This window comes from Sturnira hondurensis, unplaced genomic scaffold, assembly GCF_014824575.4.
Source record: "Sturnira hondurensis isolate 20B ecotype Veracruz unplaced genomic scaffold, ASM1482457v3 Scaffold0004322, whole genome shotgun sequence".
NCBI lineage: Eukaryota > Metazoa > Chordata > Mammalia > Chiroptera > Phyllostomidae > Sturnira > Sturnira hondurensis.
Window position 1 is genome coordinate 3,372,079 of NW_028076953.1, and position 22,554 is coordinate 3,394,632.

The 22,554-nt window shown below is 39.1% G+C and overlaps 1 protein-coding gene across 1 annotated transcript in view; it reads right to left on the reverse strand.

Moving 5' to 3' along the window:
• The window catches only part of DIPK1A (divergent protein kinase domain 1A), a 126,789-nt gene that overhangs the window by 26,830 nt on the left and 77,405 nt on the right, over positions 1–22,554 (reverse strand). The window contains exon 2 of the mRNA XM_037045501.1: positions 2,160–2,294. Coding sequence (XP_036901396.1) covers positions 2,160–2,294 — 135 coding nt within the window. The remainder of the gene's footprint in view (positions 1–2,159; positions 2,295–22,554) is intronic.

Here is a 22,554-nt window from a genome sequence, read left to right on the forward strand (position 1 = left end):
TTTCAGGCTCAGAAAACTTTTTCATCATTTTCAAGTTTTATTAATATAAGCATTAAATTAGCTAGATTTACATTCTGCTTTAATTTCTTATCAATTAGAGGAAAATAATGAAGTACTGTAATTCACTCATAACAGAATATGTACCAACATATGCTTGCATTTTGAAGGTTACTGTATTGATGCAAGATAAAAACAAATGTTTCATTTGCCTAATTTGTTAGAACAGTAGTTCTGACCTCACCACATGATACTAATATTTCTCCCCGGGAGGGCTGTGGCGAGGATGGGTTAGTTTCCTAATCAAGCACACTTGCTCTCTCTGGAGATGCACAATGCCCAAAACTGCATTAAAGACCCTGAGAAGTCCTAGTAAAGTCAGCTATTTGCCTTTGTTTAATCCACTGTTTTCAAATACATCTGGCCACGGAAATCTTTTATCTGTGAAATACCTTTTAATGTGCTCCTAGGCACCTAGTTTGAGAAAGGTGTTCTAGAAGAAGGGAAATAAACATTTCCAATAATGCTGGTTATTTGTATGTTATTCCAGTTGATAGTAAAACTTCTGCTTCTTTCTTGTTCATTGAAGGTGAGTTTTGTAGGGGTTTTTGTTAGCTTTATTAAACCTCAGCTTTCCTTGTCAGTCTTTTCTGACATAGGGTAGGAGAGAGAGTATGAGCTTTATATAGAGACAGAATTAGGATTAAATTCTGGCTCTACCATCACAGGCAAATTCTTCTCTCTGAATCACATTTCCGTATTTGTAAAATGGGCTTGGGGGGTGCTTTCATAGTACTGTGTTAACTATTAGTGGCCATGTAAAGTACCTAGTACATTGCCTGGCCACGGAGGTTCTCCCTACCTTAAAATTCCTCAAGGATCTAGAATGACCAATTGGAATGGACATAAGATTAATATCTTTGAACCTTGATCTGGACTCTCCTTTGCTAATTAATCCCCCTGCTTCTTATACTTCTTATATTATTTAGCAATTCATCCCTTGTCTAGTTCCGAGGCTGTAATACTCCTGTAAGATATTTTTTTTAAATTCTGACTGATGGAGTACCTAGAGTTAAATTGAATTGTATTTCCTTAGAATTTGGGAAAGCTCAGGTCCCCCTATATTATGTTCCTATGACACTTGTTACTGTAATATTTACTCTACCTTACTGTAATTATTCATTTTCTTCCCTCATATAAATTTGTTAAGGTCAGGATGTCTGGTCCCTTGCTATACGCACACACCTAGCACTCCTGGCTTGGGTTAAGAGTAACCACTCAATAATAATAGAATCTTTAATGTTATAATAATTGGAATCCCAACAGTCATTGTTAGCAAAAATACAATTCTCAGAAGAAATGTTTAAATATTATTCACATCAGAATATATTAGCAGAAAACGAGGTGTTAAATGTACTCATCCCCAAACATTTAAAGTACAGGGTCTGGCAGAAGTAAGGCCCCCTTGAGTGTGGCTGGTAGAGTAGCAATAGGGGTGTATAATTTATAGTTTTAATTTGAACATTTCACCTAAAATGTCAGATGGTGCGTTTGAGTGTGACATTGTTATGTTACAGAATTACATGCTTATGATTTCGTAATGAAAGATTTTGTAATAAAAAAGGGGCGTTATTGGTACCAGACCCTCTATAAGTGCTATGAACCAACAATTACAACTAGAAATTTTAGACTGATTGAGTCATCTTCCTAAAATATAGCCAAACTTAGGATAGAAATTAAATGATAAAAAATGTATATGCTTTTCAGATAAATTTCTGGTATTTGAGAATGACTCTATCTATTCAAAAGATGTGTTCTGGAAGATTTCCTGTACATAACACTTTCATACTCTAGACATTAAAAATTCCGTCTGATTAAACTAAATTTAAAGTATATTTGAAAAATAAAAATCCCTCTTCGTAATGGAAATGTTCTCGCACTAGTCTGTATTATATATTTAGACTTCTGAATATTAGATTTTTTCCAAAGTGGGGAGTAGTGCTACTAACTTGTTCATATCAAAATGCGGAGAAGCACAACTCTAAGGTCCAATTAACTTCCACTTTTTAAAGTTATTACATTCATAAGTAGTAACTTTAATGTTATCAATATGACTTATTAATCTAGTTTTTTCCATATACTAGAAAATATAAAATACTTACTATTATTTTCTTACAGTCCTTTCCTCTGCATAGTTCTGTATAGGTGGAGTATTGCACATAAATAATCCAGCTCCCAACAAAAACTGCCAACCAGGAAAAGAAAAGATATTTCATCCGCACATGTGAGAAGCGAGCCTGTGAGTACAAAAGCACATAATCATTCATTCAACACCAAATCAACATCCACTGTCCTAGAACACGATTTTCCCCCCTTCTTGAAGAATTCAATATATATTCTAGGCTTTCATATGGCAATTCTCCTAGAACAAAGTGTACTTTCACTGAGTTCAAACAGTACTGGTCTTAGAAAAGGAAGCTCCTTGGCCCTGCCAAGGAAAAGGGGAACAAAATACCCTTTAAAATGTATAACCTTTCAAATACCACCAGCATTGAAAGCTACTTATTAAGCACAAGCACGTGCACCATGCCACCCTGGACGCCCTGTAAGATCAGGTAAAGAGAGACACAATTTCTATTTTTTACAAACTTACAGAAGACTCAGCATGAATCTTGAAGTTCTTTATGGACAATTATGCTAAAAATAACTGTGTTTTTAAAAAGTAAAAATAAAGAATTTGTCCAGTTGCCAAATACCTCACAGTGAGGTACAACCAGAATAAGAAATCAAATTCCTACTTCCCTATTGTACTCACTAATGCCTTATGTTCCTTCTATTCAACCAACCAAATGCTTCACCTAATAGATATTCTGCAAAGCTGAGAATGTCAAACAACTATTAAAGGAGAAATGATTGAAGAAGAGAGGTTAAGCTATATAAAGAATACTTTACTCCTTGCAAGTCAGTTTGTAAAGCTGCAAAATAGGACCCTCTTTGCATTGTTTTGCTCCCAGAGCTCTATTACCCAACTGCAACTTGGGACACTTGGTACCTTTTCTCCATCAACCTGTCAACAAAAGATTGCTGCCACCAATCTAAAGCCAACAGGTGTCCCCATCTGGGGTACAGTAAAAGAAGAAACTGTATTCACCTGAAAAGTTTCCAAACCAGGGAAACATAGCAACCAGTGGAAGTAAAAAGTACATGCCCCTGCCCTCTGAAAAGGGACAGCTGGCTTATATAGAGAATGTGCTTGCCCTGGTCCTGGACTAGTCCATTTTTATGCAAAGGGGAAATCCAAATTTGCAGTTTCATTGGTTCAAATAGCACTGCTCTGACTGCTTGGAATACCAAGTCCTGATTGGTTCAAATGGAACTGCTGTGAACAGTCGGTAAAGATGCAAATGAGGATATAGCTGTGTAGCTCCAATTGGATGGGGCAAGTCTCAGCCCATTGGTCAAAATATGATTCCCGACGTCCTTTATGAGGTACAGCTCAGGTAGCAGGAACTCAGTGCAAAGAGGCTGGCAGTTCAGTCTGAAGCTTTTCCCTGACAGGCAGTGTGCATAAGAAGCCTCTATAGACAATGGCTGCTAGACTCCAATTATAAATTTGGGCCCCCTTAACCACAGGTGTCCTTTTGGACAGGTATATTCCTTATTGGAATTAACAAAGCAAACAGTTACATATTGCTACTCTATCAAACAGTTTAATCTTCAAGAGCGTTAGTTAGTCAAGATAATTTAACATTTCTTTTTTGAGTCTGGATATCTAGTGGATATCCAACAGTAGAATTAGGACTACGGGAAAAATGGGCAAAAAAATTAAAGATATGCAAACAAATGAACAATGAAAAGCTACTTTTGCTTTTAAAATCACAAGCCAGTTTCTTAGGCGGGGCAACAGTAGGATCCTGTGAGTGCTGTGACTATACAACAAGAGCACAAAGAGATGAAAAAGATATAAAAGTGCACCACAGAAGACAATAAGTGCAAAGGAAAGAAGACTCAGGAGGTACTGAATTCTGTTGGCCTTACTTATGGTTTAGATATCAGTCTTTGTGAAGCTGACAGATGGTAAATCCCACTACCAAAAGCATAAGGGCAACAAATTGACAGTTAAGTAATACGTCTTTAAGCTTTATTATTTTATTTTTATTAAAATAATAAGTTTATTAATTTATATAAAAATGCCTTTAATGCAAGGTATTTTTGTATAGTCTAAATGAGTCCAGTGAAAAGAAAATTCAGACAGTTTCAAATTCAATCACAAAAGCAACAATGGGGGTGTATACCAAGGGGTTTGTTTGAAAGACATTTGAAATTACTTGGCCCTGAAATAAGCTAGTGAGAGAAAAACAAGTACCATATGATTTCGCTCATATGGGGAATCTAATGAACAAATGCACTAACAAGCAAAACAGACAGACTCAGAGACAGAGAGCAGGCTGACAGCTGTTGGGTAGGAGGGGTGGAGAGATTGAGAAAAAAATAAAAGAGGGCGAGAGCAGGGAACTCATGGTCACAGAAAACAGACCAGTGACTGCTGGGGCAGGGGGAGGTTGAGGGAGGAAGGTAGAAGAGTTACAGGGGGACTAAATGGTGATGGAAGCAGACTTGGGGTGGTGAACACCCAACACAGCGTACAGATGATGTGTTGTAGAACTGTGCACTTGAAACCTGTATAATTTTATTAACCAGTGTCACCCCAATAAATTCAATAAAAAGGAAAAAAAGCCAGCCCTAATAAGAGGTCTGGTCAGCAGACAGAAATAGATCTGTAAGAGTATTATGAGGCTTAAATATAATTAAATGACATAATACCTATAGAATGTAAGTACATTCCTAGGCACATAGAAAAATACTCAATAAATGTTAGCTAAACCAATATGCAAGGCACTAAGCAAAAAGCCTATAATGCGGCCATTATTCTTTTTTGCACCTGCCAAGAAGAAAACTGAATCTGAATCTGATCAAGCCTTTAGCCCCAACTACCAGTTTACAGGAAATACAGGAGACAGGAACCTAAGTGACACCTAAGTAAGTGACACTATTAGGATACAATCAGCAAACTCCAGGCTGTGGGAAACGCAGCAATACACAACCCAGTTTCTTCAAAAAATAAATTTTAAGGGGGGAAAAAAGAGAGGATGGGGAAAAGCTAATGATTAAAAATATTTAAGAAATAGATCAAATAATCACAATATGTGAAATTTTTAAAATATACGAATCTTTTCTTAAGTCCAATTCAAATAAAAATATATGGAGGGTGGTATTTATGAGATAATTAAAATTTGAAGACTGATATGATACCTGATGATATTAAGGAATTGTTTTAGTATTTTATTCAATAGGTATGCTAAGGATCTGTGGCAATGGGGTTTTTTTTGTTTGTTTCTTTGTTTTAAAGATTTTATTTATTTATTTTTGGAGAGAAGAGGAAGGAGGGAGAAAGACAGGGAGAGAAACATGGATGTGTGGTTGCCTCTCACGCCCCCACTAGGGACCTGGCCTGCAGCCCAGGCATGTGCCCTGACTGGAAATTGATGAGGCAACCTTTTGGTTCGTAGGCCAGTGCTCAATCCACTGAGCCACACCATCCAGGGCAAGAGAGTTAATTCTTTTAAATTATTTCTTTAAAGGTTTTACTTATTTTTTAGAGAGAGGAGAAGGGAGGGAGAAAGAGGGAAGGAAACACCAATGTGTGAAAGAACATGATTGGTTGCCTCTCACACGTTCCCAACTGGGGACCTGGCCTGCAACCCAGGCATGTGCCCTGATTGGGAATCGAACCATCTACCCTTTGGTTCACAGGCCAGCACTCAATCCAGTGAGCCACACCAGCCAGGGCAGGTCTGTGGCAATGTTTAAAGAAAAAAGTCCTAATCTTTTAAAGATAGATATTGAAATATTTATCAAAGAACTGCTGTATCTGGAATTTGCTTCAAAATAATATCGGAAGGGAAAAGTATGGGGAATATGGTTGAAACAAGGTTGTCTGTGAGTTAATAACTGTTGAAGCTGGGTGATGGGTACATACCTTCTTTTGTATATTTTTTCTCTCCTGCTTTAAAAGTCGATATATTGTACAATAAGACAAAGTGTCATACCAAGACACTCCCTTCCACACATTCTTCAGCAACTCTTTACTGATTGTCTACTATGTGCCAAGTACTGCCTTAGGCACTTTCAACACATCTCCAGTTAGGGAAAAACACATAATAAATCTACCACACAAGTACCACTAAAATAGTTAAAAGTGTAACGTGAAGGATCATAGCATGACATAATTTTACTTTTAAAAGTGCAATCTTATATTAAGTTAATATTTTACATAATTTTGTCCTGGTTTGATAGTATTTTTCTTTTATATGTATGTGTATATATTTATATATGAAAATATATATTTATATAAGTAAATTTATTTATTTATTTTTAATTTGATTGTTGTTCAAGTACAGTTTTCTCCACTTTACCCCATCATTCCCCTGCAACCCTAGCCATCCCCACTCCCCATCCTTGATCCTATCTGTCTTTGGCTTTGTCCAAGTGTCCTTTGTACATGTTCCTGAAAACCCTTCTCCCTTTCCCCACCTCCCCTCTGGTTTCCGTCAGTATGTTCTTAATTTCAATGTCTCTGGTTATATTTGTTTGCTTGTTTGTTTTGTTGATTATGTTCATGTATAGGTGAGATCATATGGCATTTGTCTCTCACCCCTTGGCTTATTTCACTTAGCATAATGCTCTCCAGTTCCATCCACATTGTGGCAAAGGGTAGGAAGGAGCTCCTTCTTTCTTTCTGCTGCATAGAATTCCATTGTGTAAATGTACCACAGTGTTTTGACCCATTCATTTACTGATGGGCACTTCGGTTGCTTCCAACACTTGGCCATTGTAAATTGTGCTGCTATGACAATTGGGGTGCACAGGTGCTTCTGAATTGGTGTTTTGGGTTCTTGGGATATAATCCCAGTAGTGGAATTTCTGGGTCAAAAGGCAAATTCCATTTTTAGTTTTCTGAGGAAATTCCATACTGGTTTCCACAGTGGCTGCACCAGTATGCATTCCCACCAACAGTGCACTAGGGTTCCCTTTTCTCCACATCCTCTCCAACATATGTTGTTTGTTGATTTGTTTATGATGGCCACTCTCACCAGTGGGAAGTGGTATGTCACTGTGGTTTTACCGTGCATTTCTCGGATGGCTAGTGATGCTGAGCATCTTTTCATATGTCTCTGGACCCTTTGCATATCCTCCTTAGAAAAGTGTCTGTTCAAGTCCTTTGCCCATTTTTTAATTGGGTTGTGTGTCTATCTAGAGTGGACTCATGTAAGTTCTCTACATATTTTGGCAATCAAACCTTTGTCCGAGGCATCATTGGCAAATATGTTTTCCTATATGGTTGGTTCTCTTTTCATTTTAATGCTGTTTTCTTCAGCCATGCAGAAGCTTTTTATTTTGATGAGATCCCATTTGTTTATTCTTTCCTTTATGTCCCTTGCTCTAGGGGACATATCAGTGAAAATACTGCTGCATGGAATATCTGAGATCTTCCTGCCTATGTTCTCCTGTAGGACTTTTATTAAAAAGCTATTTGAGTTATATAAAAAAATGTTTTAATTTGCTTTTCTATATAACTCAAATAGCTACATTTTAAATTTTTTCTCTGGCATATGTTTAAACTGAAAAACATCCTGTGAATTGGCTTGCACACTGAGTGCTCGTCATGATGCAGAATGCCAAAAATTTTGGAGAGGAAGTTAGATTGATGACATTCCCAGCAGGGCACCGGAGATCACCTGTTGTAGACATAATGACAAAAGGAGTGAAACACATTTTCAGTCCTGCATGCCATGGAAAATCACTGTGACTTTGCTGTAACATAAAACAGTACAAGGGCCTTCATGTGTGCTCTAACGTCTGCAGATCCTGCTGCTTCATATTTAAAATAGTAATTGACGAAAAACAGCCATAAATGACATGTGTAGCTATTAACTAATTTTATTGCCCTGTCTGGTACTCGCTAAAATGTTTCCAGTTTTTATTTATATTGACCTATTGAACTATCCAAAATACTGCCTAGCAACATTTCTATTCCACTGATTTTGTGCCTAGCTATGGCTGATACACTGCTGTATTCCAAATTACGACCCTGAACAGCATGGTAAGGACTTTAGTAAATAAACGATGACCGTGATTCTCAAGTGGCGTCTACTTTGCCTCCTAGGGAGCTCTTGGCAATGTCTGGAGACAGTGTTTGTTTCACAGCTGGGGAGTGCTACTGGAATCCTGCAGGTACAGGATGGAGACGCTGCTCAACATCCTACAACACACAGAAAAGTCACCACCCTCAACAACAACAGCACAAAGAATTACCTGGCCCAAATGTCAATAGTGCTCAGGTTGAGAAATCCAGTATTATGGTTACATGATAAAATGAAAAAAAAAAATCATGGGGGTGAAAGAATCAAATATACATGGTACTATCATTTTATTTTAAATTAGCCTTTAAAGCATAATACTGCTAATCATAAAAATATATCCTGTCTGGAAATAACAATTAGATGCAGTTCTTTGTAACTACAGCACATTAGTAGTAATATCTTATTATAAATAAAGAAAAATCACTGGAGGTGGAAAAGATGTAAATGATGAAACCATAAGGGGGTATAGACAGAGGGTCCCCTGAAAGTTTAAGATACATTGCATAACAATGGCAAGTTAATAGCCATGCCTTCCTGAAGGGAAGAGGGCTGCCGCTTAGGGCAAATTGTGACTTGTGTACGTGACTATGAAAACCTGGATTCAGAGACTTGTGACATGGCCAAGATATAGCACCTTCGCAAGAGGCAGGGGACAAATGCCTACCTTGGAAGCCACTGGGAACTTTTGCCCTGAGTAAAGATGGCAGCCAAAAGGAGGTAATAGATACTGGAGAACTGGCAAAAAAGGGCAGACACACACCACAGAAGGGCCCAATGTGAGATCATGCAGTAAGTTCCTGGGAGCATTTAAATGCGTGTGGTCTGAAAGGGGGTCAGCCACAAGGTCATGGAGGGTCAGCTGTGCAGGGGCAGGTGGTGGTGCTCTGATGTGGTTTGTAGCTGTCCACTGGATATACAGGCTCTGGGGTATCCTGGTGGTGCAGGCCAAGGTCAGCACCCGCCTGTGTTTTGCTTGGGGCCACCCTGCCTGAGCTATAAAGCAATCTGAGATGGCTGATACTTGTGCTGGGCTTGGAGATTCCCAGACAAGCCAAGCTGTGAATCTAGGCTGGCTGCTGCTAGTACAGGACCTGGGGCTCACTGAGGCCAGCTGCTGCTTGTTTGAGAGGATTTAGGAAGTTGTGAAGCATGAGCCAAAACCAGCCTTTCATATGGAAAAGAAGCTCAGCCCAGCTCTCCCCTTGGTTCCAGACACTTCAGTTCCTCCCTGATGCCACTGGTGCCTTTCAAAGTGCTACTCTGGTGCTGGAGCTCAGGAGTGAGTCTGAGTAAGTCTGTGTGTGTGGGTTCTTTAAGAGGAACTACTTGGAACTTCAAAAGTTTCTTCTCAATCCCGGCTTGTTTTTTGCGGCCAGAATTTATGGAGACTTAATCTTCCTGGCCCCATAACACTGGGTAGGGGGCCTGGTGTAGGTCTAGGACTCCTTTTTCTTGAGATAGCTCTCCCAAATTTTTAGCCACCACATGTGGAAGTAGAACCAGCTTGTTCCTCGTCTCTGCCCCTCCTACCAGTCTGGATGGATGTGGTTTCTTTAATTCCATTCAACTTGATTTCTGACGGTTCTTAGTGATGGTTGTTCTCTATTTTAATTGTAATCTTGAGGTGGTTGTGTGACCGTGTTTACCTATGCTGCAATCTTTGTTTTTTCTCCTGTTGTATTCTTTTTAAAAGCTTTTATTTATTGATTTTTAAAAACTTTTTAAAAACTTTTATTTATTGATTTTTGAGAAAGAAACATCACTTTGTTGTTCCTCTTACTAGTGCATTCATTGGTTGATTCTTGTATGTGCCCTAGACCCAGGATTGAACCCCCAACCTTAAGCATATGGGGGACGATGCTCTAACCAAGTGAGCTACCGAACCAGAGCCCCAAACTGCTGTATTTTTAAATTGAAGTTTTTTCCCTCTAGGGCTACTGGAAACCTATGGCAGGGGCCGAACCATGAGAATAGAATCCCCACTCTGACTCTCAGGTCATAGAAATAGCAGCTTCTTTTGGATCACATTTCCTGAGCAACCACAGACTTTTCAATGATCTAAAGGCAGAATGTTGTTACAAAGAGGTAAACGGCGTGTCCCACCTCTTCTCTAGCCACCCCAGTATTTGAACATACACATCTGCTTCTCTCTTGTATCAGAATGAGGTTAAGTTTTATTATTTAAATGCCACTTTTCCTCAAAGTCTTACAAATGAATACAGGGAAAGGAAGCCTCAGAACCTAGCAGCCTCCTTCATTAACCTCACAGAATAGTAACTAAAATTAACTTCTTTATAATCCTTTTACAATGATCAAGTTTATTCTAAGTTATAATCAGTTAGCCTCTGGATACTCCCAAGATTCTAAACCGTGTTGAAAATTACATTATATTAATTAGGTTGTATAACCTTATACGTAGCTACTCCAAATAATTTTGCCCTAAAATATGCTTTAGAATTTGGAATTTAAAGGGACCATGCTTTTTAATCTCCAAGTTTAGGTAAAAATGTAGCTAAACTTTATTTTAGTAAGTGAATTGTTAGTGAATTTAAGCACCAACTAGGATTAACGTAATATTTGCATGTGGCTATTGTATGTTTTAGCAAGTTTTAGACCCAACTAAAAGGAGAAAATGGACACCTGACTTGCCCATTCTTGGTGCCAGAATCTTAACTGAAATAATACAATAATGTGACTCTTATCAGAAACGTATCTATAACCATTTATCTATAAATAAACGTATCTCAAGTAGTTCTTTTACTTAGGACTTAGTATGTTTAAGCTAAAGATCAGTTAACTGTTACTGAGCCTATGATAATGGAATTAGAACTATATGCCATCAACTTTACCATATATACAACAACACACTATTAATGGATTTTAACTGCAAGTTCCATTTCTTCCCCACTAAGGAAGAAGGAAGAACCTTTAATCAAAATGACCAAGAAAACTGTCTCTGTTCTGGCCAGGTCCTCCACATTGCTTTTCTCCTCATCCTTAGACCCTGCTTTGCTGATCCTATCCTAGAGTGTTGGCTAGTCTCCAAAGATGACCCCTCAGTGAACCATGCCTCCTGGTTTTCAGGCCCTGATGTAGTGCCCCTACATGCAATCTGAGGTGGCCCTGTGTAAACAAAAGAGTGTGGCAGAAATGACGCAGCTTCCAGCTTGGTCAGTGGGAAGTCAACAGTCATGTGAGAAGCCTGACTATCCTGAGCACATACTCTGAAGAAGTATGGCTAGCCACATGAAGCTGTTCAAGGCATTCCAGCTGAGGGGCTAAACATGTGAGTGAAGAAGCCATCTTCAGGTCCAACCCAGTCAGCCCTTCATTACAGAACTCCAGCCCTAGTCACAAATCCTGCAAAACCTGAAGTAACTGACCAGCTGAGTGCAGTCAACCCTCAGAACCACGAAAGACATAAATTATTGTTGTAAGCCATTCAGTTTTGGGACAGTTTGTTATATAGCAGTAGAAAATCGGAATACTTAGTTTTCTTACCCCCATCTTTTTACACTGGGATGTTGAAGAATCCGGTGACTGAGTTATTTTCATTTGCTGTTGAGAATGCTAATGTTCCTTTCATGTAGAGTGCTAACAGAGGCTACACCTGCCTCCCAGATGCTCTGTAAAATGCTAGCTCTCTGCCTGTTCATTAAAAGCCTTCTGTGTACCTTCTCTTTTAACCCTGGGATGGCTTTGATCTGTTTTCTAGGCCTTGCAGCTCTCTTAAACATGTGCCTGGGCTGTGTTGTCTAAAATAGCAGCAAAGAGAGGATTATAGACTTCAACTTTTGGTGGGAAAAGTCATTTTTTTATTGGCTAAGAACTAAAGTTGCATACATACCCCCAGGGAATTCTATGACATTTCCCATGTTATGTCTTTACACTTCCTCCTGGAACAACCGACTCAGGGCCAAAGCTGTTTAATCATTCTAAGCCTCATGTCATATCAGCAAATGGTTGAACTATATGTTCTTTTTTTAAAAATATATTTTATGGATTATACCATTACAGTTGTTCTATTCCCCCCCTTCATTCCCCTCTACCTGCACACTCCCTCCCCCACCATTCTGCCCCCCTTAGTTTATAACCACATGTCTCAAGTTCTTTAGATTCTATATTTCCCCCACTATTCTTGCCCTCCCCCCTACCTATTTTATACCTACTGTCTATGCTATTTTCTGTACCTTCTCCCCACTTCTCCTCCTCCCACTCCCCTGTTGCTAACCCTCCATGTGTTCTTCATTTCTATGGTTCCACTCCTGATCTAGCTGTCCTCTAGGTATGCTTTTGTTTTAGGTGTGGTTGTTAATAACTGTGAGTTTGCTGTCCTTTCACTGTTCATATTTTTTTATCTTCTCTTTCTTATATAAGTCCCTTTAGCATTTCATATAATAAGGGCTTGGTGATGATGAACTCCTTGAACTTGACCTTATCTGAGAAGCACTTTATCTGTCCTTCCATTCTAAATGAAAGTTTTGCTGGATAAAGCAATCTTGGCTGTAGGTCTTTGGATTTCATGACTTGGAATACTTCTTTCCAGCCCTTTCTTGGCTGTAAGGTCTCTTTTGAGAAATCTGCTGACAGTCTGATGGGAACTCCTTTGTAGGTGACTGTCTCCTTATCTCTTGCTGCTTCTAGGATTCTCTCCTTCATTTTCATCTTGGCTAATGTAATTATGATGTGCCTTGGTGTGTTCCTTCTTGGGTCCAACTTCTTTGGGACTCTCTGAACTTCCTGGATTTCCTGGAAGTCTATGTCCTTTGCCAGACTGGGGAAGTTCTCCTTTATTATGTGTTCAAATAAGTTTTCCACTCGTGGCTGTTTCTTTCCCCCTTCTGGTACCCCTATAATTCGGATGTTGGAACGTTTAAAGATGTCCTGGAGGTTCCTAAGCCTCTCCTCATTTTTTTGAATTCTCATTACTTCCTTCCTTTCTGGTGGGATGTTTTGTTCTTCCTTCTGGTCCATTCCATTGATTTGAGTCCCAGTTTCCTTTCCATCACTATTTGTTTCCTGGACATCTCCCTTCATTTCAATTAGTTTAGCCTTCATATGTTCCTCTAATTCGTGACTATAATCAACCAGTTCTGTGAGCATCCTGATAAATAGTGTTTTAAATTGGGCTTCTGAGAGGCTGGCTATTTCCTGGTCGCTTAGAGTTATTGGCTCTGGGACTTTGAGTTCTTCTTGCGCCATCTTTTGGGCTGTTCGTGCCTGTTCCATAGCAGGATCAGAGCCCTAGGTGTTCAGAGCAGGGCAACTCAGTCGCTGGGTTGTGATGCTGTATGTGGGGGTGGGGTCAACGAGGAGCAATGGCGTCCGTCTGCCGTCTCCTGCCACAGCCCCCACAGGTGCGGCAGCTGCCACCGTGACTGGGCCCACGCATTTCGTCCCACTGCACGCAAGTGTGCCACCGCCGTCAGCCCTCACCCCCTGGGGCCTGCGTGGTCTGTCTCACTGTGCTCGAATGTGCGACCCCGGTCAGTCTGCCCCACACCCTGACTGGATCCGGGCTACCTTCACGCCTGGGTCTGTGGATCTTTTCTGCCAGACCCAGCTCTGCTGCTGGCTTCGCCCCTCTTACCGTCCCCGTTGAATGGTTATTGGTTGTGGAACTTCTGTATAATTCAATTTTCTGTTTTGTGGCTGTGTCTTTATTCTCCAAAACTTTGTTGTATTCAAACTTGGTTGTGGGAGAAGGCACAGTGTTTCCACTTATGCCTCCATCTTGGCGGAAGTCCTCTGAACTATATGTTCTTATTGTCTCTACCAAACTTCCTGAGTCCATGAGTTCCAGAAACAATGGATGAAATCTGAGACACACAGTGTCTCTCATAGAGTCAGGCATAGATTGTGGCTCTACATTATGTGTTTTTTCCTAGAACTTGAAGAGAAATGTACCCATTTTAAAATTCATATATTGCTTGTGTATAAAATAAATTGCTTAATAAAAAAATCAAACAGTGGAATATTCCACAATAAAGAAAATGAACAAACTGTAGCTATATGGATCAGTGTGGATAAATCTCAACATAATGCTGAAAGATGCTAGTTGGTAGAATGTATGTTGTATGCCTCCGTTCTGTCAAGTTCAACAGAGCAATGAACATCAAACATTTTAGACAGACATGTTCATACCTCAAATAGCACATAAATGATTGTCATAGAAGTTTGGAGCATGTTAAAATTAACCCTTTACTGGAGAGGGGTACATGGGGGTTAGTGAAAGCACAAGAAAAACTTATTTCTTAACACAAGTTGTACTTACATGGTCACTTGCTTTCTAATTATAACTTAAATTATGATTATAGATTTTAAATGTCTATATGAATGATATATTTCACAGTAAAAAAATTTTAAAGCAATTAGGAGACTTGCAGATCCTAGAGACATATTTTTAAATAGATATTTTGAGCACCTATTTACAAATGTCATTTTTCCCTATTAAAAAAGTAGTACATAGTCTATATTATAGAAAATCTGTGTCATAGAGATGAAAAGTAAAAATCATCCAGAATCACACCATCCTTGACATTTTGAGATAGCTAAATCTCAGAACTGTTATTTTAGTTTATTTCCTTGCTGTTTCTACTATTGGTGACTTTGTTTATAAAGCAAAATTGGGAATATACCAGATACGTTGTTTTGAAAGCTGATTTTTTCATTTATTATACACATATATATATTATACACACATAATATATATATGTATTGAGCATATTTTACATGCTTTCACACCACATTGAAATAGTAGTTACTACTGAAACTAGCCACAGGCTTAAGGATCACCCCACACAACTATTTCCCTATGTGTTCTTGCATTTTTGATGCTGTCAATCTATAAGCATAAGAACTATGAATCAGGATTCTGAGAAAATGTGAAAATTGTCTGCTCCTTGTTGTGATTTTAATTCTAGAGTTTCAATAAAATCAAAACAAAGAAATATGCTCATGCAGGACTTCCGCCAAGATGGAGGCATAGGTGGAAACACTGTGCCTTCTCCCACAACCAAGTTTGAATACAACAAAGGTTTGGAGAACAAAGACACAGCCAAAGAACAGAAAATTGAATTTTACGGAAGTCTGACAACAATTAACTGTTCAACCGGGACGGTAAGAGGGGCGGAACCAGCAGCAGAGCAGGGTCAGGCAGAAAAGATCCCCAGACCTAGGCACGCAAGTAGCCTGGACCCAGTCAGGGTGTGGGGCAGACTGACCGGGGTCGCACATTCGAGCACAGTGAGACGGACCACGCAGGCCCCAGGGGGCAAACCCAGTGGAGGGCTAACAGCAGTGGCGCACTCGCCTGCAGTGGGACGAAACACGCAGGCTCAGGTGATGGTGGCAGCTGCGGCACCAGCCACCTGTGGGGGCTTCGGCGGGAGGTGGCAGATGGGACGCCATTGTTCCTCTTTGACCCCGCCTCCACATACAGCATCACAACCCAGCGACTGAGTTGCCCTGCTCTGAACACCTAGGGCTCTGATCCTGCTATGGAACAGGCACGAACAGCCCAAAAGATGGCGCAAGAAGAACTCAAAGTCTCAGAGCCAATAACTCTAAGCGACCAGGAAATAGCCAGCCTCTCAGAAGCCCAATTTAAAACACTATTTATCAGGATGCTCACAGAACTGGTTGATTATAGTCACAAATTAGAGGAACATATGAAGGCTAAACTAATTGAAATGAAGGGAAATGCACAGGAAACCAACAGTGATGGAAAGGAAACTGGGACTCAATGAAATGGACCAGAAGGAAGAACAAAACATCCCACCAGAAAGGAAGGAAGTAATGAGAATTCAAAAAAATGAGGAGAGGCTTAGGAACCTCCAGGACATCTTTAAACGTTCCAACATCCGAATTATAGGGGTACCAGAAGGGGGAAAGAAACAGCCACGAGTGGAAAACTTATTTGAACAAATAATAAAGGAGAACTTCCCCAGTCTGGCAAAGGAAATAGACTTCCAGGAAATCCAGGAAGCTCAGAGAGTCCCAAAGAAGTTGGACCCAAGAAGGAACACACCAAGGCACATCATAATTACATTAGCCAAGACCAAAATGAAGGAGAGAATCCTAGAAGCAGCAAGGGATAAGGGGACAGTCACCTACAAAGGAGTACCCATCAGACTGTCAGCGGATTTCTCAAAAGAGACCTTACAGGCAAGAAGGGGCTGGAAAGAAGTATTCCAAGTCATGAAATCCAAAGACCTACAGCCAAGATTGCTTTATCCAGCAAAACTTTCATTTAGAATGGAAGGACAGATAAAGTGCTTCTCAGATAAGGTCAAGTTCAAGGAGTTCATCATCACCAAGCCCTTATTATATGAAATGCTAAAGGGACTTATATAAGAAAGAGAAGATAAAAAATATTAACAGTGAAAGGACAGCAAACTCACAGTTATTAACAACCACACCTAAAACAAAAGCAAACCAAGAGGACAGCTAGATGAGGATCAGAACCATAGAAATGAAGAACACATGGAGGGTTAGCAACAGGGGAGTGGGAGGAGGAGAAGGGGGGAGAAGGTACAGAAAATAGCACAGACAGTAGGTAGAAAATAGATAGGGGGGAGGGCAAGAATAGTGGGGGAAATATAGAATCTAAAGAACTTGAGACACATGGTTATAAACTAAGGGGGGGGGAATGTGAGTCGGAGGGGTATGCAGGGTGGAGGGGAATGAAGGGGGGATAGGACAACTGTAATGGTATAATCAATAAAATATATTTTTAAAAAAAGAAATATGCTCATGTAAATAAAACCTCTAGAATTTAGATCAGAGATAACTAGGATTCTCCCTAAAAATGTGAAAATTTACTTGTTAAAAGATGAGTGCTAAAAATCTGACTAGTATACCAATAATGCCCTTTGACAAGGAATTCTTCCCTAAAGTTTTGTGATTAAAAAAGCATTTTCATGCTTAAGACAAACTGAGGAATGTGTTTATTTTTATAACCTTTACTTTCTTAAAAAATTTTTTTATCCTTACCTGAGGACATTTTTTTTTCATTGCTTTTAGAGAAAGAAAAAGGGAGAAAGGAACGGGATAGAGGGGAAGGAGAGAGACAGAGAAACAGTGATGTGAGAAAAAAACATGGATTGATTGCCTCCCGTACACACCCAGACTGGATCCCATGCACCCAGGGTGGGAATCAAAACTGCAACCCTTCAGTTACGGAACAATGTTCCCACCACCAACTGAGCCACATGGGCAAGGGCATCATTATCTTTAACTTATATAAATTAAGGTTTTCTTTGTTTGGAATGATATAAAAGTTCTTTTCCCATTTTTCTTTGATAATCATAGTTGTCTTTTCATATTTGTGAAAATTATCAGTAGGACAGTTTAAATTTGGTACAGTTAGATATTCTTCTTCATGGTTTCAAATAGCCCCCTAACTAGTTGTTAGGCACTCTTTACTGAAGATAGGATCCATTCCAAATAAGGTTTATCTGCACGTGTCATAATAGCAGTATATATTTACCCTATTACGTGGTTTCTTCATATTTCTGGTTATTTTCCACAGGTAGCACAGTTTTCACAATTACTATTTAGATATTATTGCTACAAATATCTAAAATTTATCTAAAGAAATGGGTAAAATCATATTTGGGGTTATGTCAATAACTTTAACTCTACTTTTTTTGCATTCAGATTACTTCTAAACATGTAAAAGTCAGTAGAAAAAGATGGACAATAATTATATAATTTTATAAGATAAATAACAGGAATATAATATACAGTACAGTTGACAATACTGTTTTGAGTATCTGAAAGTTGCTGAGATCTTAAAAATTCTCATTACAAGAAAAATACTTATTACTTATTATGTGGGTAGATGGATGTTAACTAAATTTACTGTGGTAATAATCTCAAAATATACACAAGTATCAAATCACATAATATTCCTAAAACTAATAAAATGTTATATATCAAGTATATTTCAGTAAAAAGACAAAAAGGAATTATGTAAAAAAATAAATGATGCAGTGTGGTGTACTTCTTTCCTATTTTTTCTACGTATGTAAATATGTAAAATAAATTATCTTTAAAAAAATATCTGGGGTCGTATAGATATCATTTATCTCTTCCACTTAACATACTATAAATATGTTCCTAAGCTAATAAATGGTCTTGATATTTAAAAGTATATATTTAAATGGATGTAAAACATTTAACAGTATTGGTGTACCATAATTTATTTAACCCTGTCTCTATTGTTGGACATTTTTATTATTTCCAATATTGTGCTATAACAATACTAAAAAAAAACACTATTAATGAGAGCCAATACTTATTAGTACTGCTTGGTACCACTTGTTCTTGTTCTTAACTCTTTCCATATATTAATTTACTTAATCTTCATTTTAAAAATCTATGATCTGGTGCAGTAAATGGGTTAGGGTTGGAAAACTATAAGCCATGCACTAAACCCAGACTGCCACCTGATTTTGTAAGTACAGTCTTATTGAAACATAACCACCCTGTTCATTGATGTACTGTCTAAAGGTGCTTTCATGCTGCAATTGCAGAGCTGAGTGGCTACAACAGAAAATGGATAGTGGGCAAAATCAAAAATATGTTGCAATTTGGATTACAAATATTCATTCCTACCCCCTGTCCAATTTTCCCTGCCTCACTGATGTTCGGGCTGGCCATGTGACTTGCTTGGGTCAATCTGCTATTAGATGCAAAGCAAAATAAAGTGTGCAACTGGACTTCCAGCCAAGATGGAGGCATGTATAGATACATTTTGCCTCCTCACACAACCAAAAGTACAACAACAAATTTAAAAACAAAAATTACCAGAAATGCCAAAAAATCAAACTGTATGGAAGTCCAACAACCAAAGAGTTAAAGAAACATTCATTCCAGAAGATAGGAAGGGCACAGCCGGGCAGCCAGGGTGGAGAGGACACATGGCAAAGCAGCAGCTACAGGAGTGGAATTGGCAAGGCAGCAGCTGGTGGACCAGGCAATTCCATGTTTGCTTGGGGATGAACTGGGAGAACAACTGGGGAGTGAAACAGACTGCAAAACACAGGGTTGCAGCCCAGGGAAATAAAGTCTCTAAACCTCTGACGGTAAAAACTGGTGGGGGCTGTGTTGGCAGGCAAAAAATCCAAGCTCACAGGAGAGTTTGCTGGAGAGACCCATAGGGTCCTAGAATGTACACAAACCCAACCACCCAGGAATCAGCACCAAAAGGGCCCAATTTGCTTGTAGGTAGCAGGGGAAGTGAATGAAAGCCAGCTGAGAGCCCAGGAGATGACATTGTTCCCTCTTAGACCCCTCCCCCAAATACAGCACCACAATGCATTGACCTGGGTTGGCCTGCCCTGGAGAATACCTAAGGCTCTGCCCTTTAAAACATAACAGTTGTGCTGAGACACACACACAAATATGGCCCTGATGAAAAAACAGGTCAAAGCTCCAAAACAGAACTAGATGATGACGAGATAGGTTGGCACCTATCAGATGCAGAGTTCAAAACACTGGTGATCAGGATGCTCACAGAAATGGTTGAGTGTGATTGCAAAATGGAGGAAAAAGTGAAGGCTATGCAAAGTGAAATGAAGAGAAATGTACAGGGAACCAACAGTGAAGGGAAGGAAACTGGGACTCAAACCAACTATTTGGAGCAGAAGGAAGAAATAAACATTCAACCAGAAAAGCATTAAGAAACAAGAATTCAAATAAAAGGAGGAGAGCCTTAGGAACCTCTGGGACAACTTTAAACGTTCCAGCATCCACGATTCATGGGAGTGCCAGAAGGAGAAGAACAGCAAGAAATCAAAAACTTATTTGAAACAATAATGAAGGAGAACTTCTCCAATCTGGCCAAGAAAGTAGACTTCTAGGAACTCCAGGAAGCTCAGAGTCCCAAAGAAGTTGGACCCCAGGAAGCACACACCAAGACACATCATGATCATGTTACCCAAGATTAAAGAAAAGGAGTGAATTTTAAAAGCAGCAAGAGGAAAGGAGACAGTTACCTACAGAGGAGTTCCCATCAGACTGTCAGCTTATTTCTCAAAAGAAACCTTACAGACAAGAAGAGGCTGGGAAGAAGTATTCCAAGTCATGAAAGGCAAGGACCTACATCCAAGATTACTCTATCCAGTAAAGCTATCATTTAGAATGGAAGGGCAGATAAAGTGCTTCCCAGACAAGGTCAAGTCAAAGGAGTTCATCATCACCAAGCCCTTATTATATGAAATGTTAAAGGGACTTATCTAAGAAAAAGAAGATCAAAACTATGAAGAGTAAAATGACAACCATCTCACAACTTTCAACAACTGAACCTAAAAAAACAAAAACTAAGCTAACAATTAGAACAGGAACAGAGTTCCAGAAATGGAGATCACATGGAGGGTTATCAGCAGGAATGGGGGAAAAGGTACAGGGAATAAGCATAAATGGTAGATACAAAATAGACAGGGGAGGTTAAGAACAGTATAGGAAATGGAGAAGCCAAAGAACCTATATGTATGACCCATGGACATGAACTAAGGGTGGGGGGAATGCGGGTGAGAGGGGAGATGCAGGGCAGAGGGGAATAAAGGGAGTAGAGAATGGTACAACTATAATAGATAATTAATAATATATATATATTTAAAGTGTGCAGTTGGAGTTCTTGCACTTTAGACACTGCTTGGGGAAGAACAGATCCCTCCTAGTACACTGATCCCAGGAGAATAAAAGACACTGTAGCCCACCTGAACCAAACCCATGGCCTGGAGCCAAGCCTACCCTAGAAAAGCAGAATCCCAACTGACCTATGGGTGTATGACTAAGAAATAAATGTTCATTGTATGTCAATGAGTTTGGGGGCAACTTGTTAAACAGCACTGCTGTAATGGCAAACAGGTACTAGAGGGGATTACTATTATCTCCATACAAGAAGTCTATGAAGCCCTGGCTGGTGTAGCTCAGTGGATTGAGCACGGGCCTGCAAACCAGACAATCGCGGTTCGATTCCTGGTCAGGGCACATGCCTGGGTTGCAGGCCGGTTCCTTGCAGGCTAACTACCAGCAGGGGATGCACAAAAGGCAACCATACATTGATGTTTCTCTCCCTCTCTCCTTCCCCTCTAAAGATAAATAAATAAATAAATAAAATCTTTAAAAAAAAAGGAGTCTATGAGTAGGGAACTATTCATTACAGATGGAGAAACTGAAAAACATATGGAAGTTAAGCAAATCTACACTAGCACTAAGCAGAAGAACCAGGATTTGAATTGAAGCAACCTGGCTTCAAAGTCTGTACTTGCTCTACTCAACTGCCTACTGTATTAAATATGTAAATATTTGCCTGTTATTTGATGATTTCTTCAAGACAGATTTTAGACAGTGAAATTTCTAGGTCAAAGGGTACACAGTTTTAAAAGATATATGATAATGTTACACTACTTTCCAAAAAAGATTACAACAATTAACATTCACTGGCTTTTCAAATGCACTTCTTTTACTCTCCGCAGCATCCAATTTTATAATCAATTACTCGTTTAATTTCATTTCTTTGACAGTGGCCTTGGCTTTCTGCATACTCTGAATTTTTAGCACTAGATTTGGCAAAAGTTTTAGTATACCTAGACCAGTGGAGAACTGAATAGAGCAGGTGAATAATAACCTCAGGATTTCTAAAATGCAGAATTTCATGGATGTATCTAGAAATTTATTTTGAAGTGATTACGGGCTGCAGGAGAGCTAGTCAAATTTTAAAGTACTCCCAACACAGTGATGACCTCTCTCAAATTCAGATATCTCAAGAACTGCTGTGTTTGATTACTTTAGTCCTGACCTAGAATAATTAGAAGCACTGAAGAATTTAAGCTTCAGGTTATGTGGGTTTAAGGAATAAGAAATAATGGCTTTATACTGCCTATATCAGTCTCTTAGAGAACAGAGGTCACAGAAGCACTCCTCGTTGGAAAAAACATCACCAATGTCTATCTATCCTTTTTTTCAGTTTAATGGTTAAATGTTGGTAGTTGCAGCAGTTTTAAAATAAATTGTTATTTTAGAATAGCCTAAAAGTCTGTTTGGAATGGTATTATCCTAATTTGAAAATATTTTAAATCATGCAAACCAAATGGCCATCTCTAATTTTGGAAATTCTCAGATAGGTGTTAATCTACATTGTCTTCCTATTTCTCTTTTAAGTTCTAAAGAAGGCTAAAAACAAAACAAAGCTAAAAACAAAACTAAGCTTCAGAGGCCAATGACAGCTATTTTGATCACAGCGATTTTTATATAGCAAAAAAAAAAAAAAGGAGCTGACAGAAAGAAAATGCACTGAACTGAGACGGTCTCTGAATGAAAATGTTTTTGCTGACATTGTGGG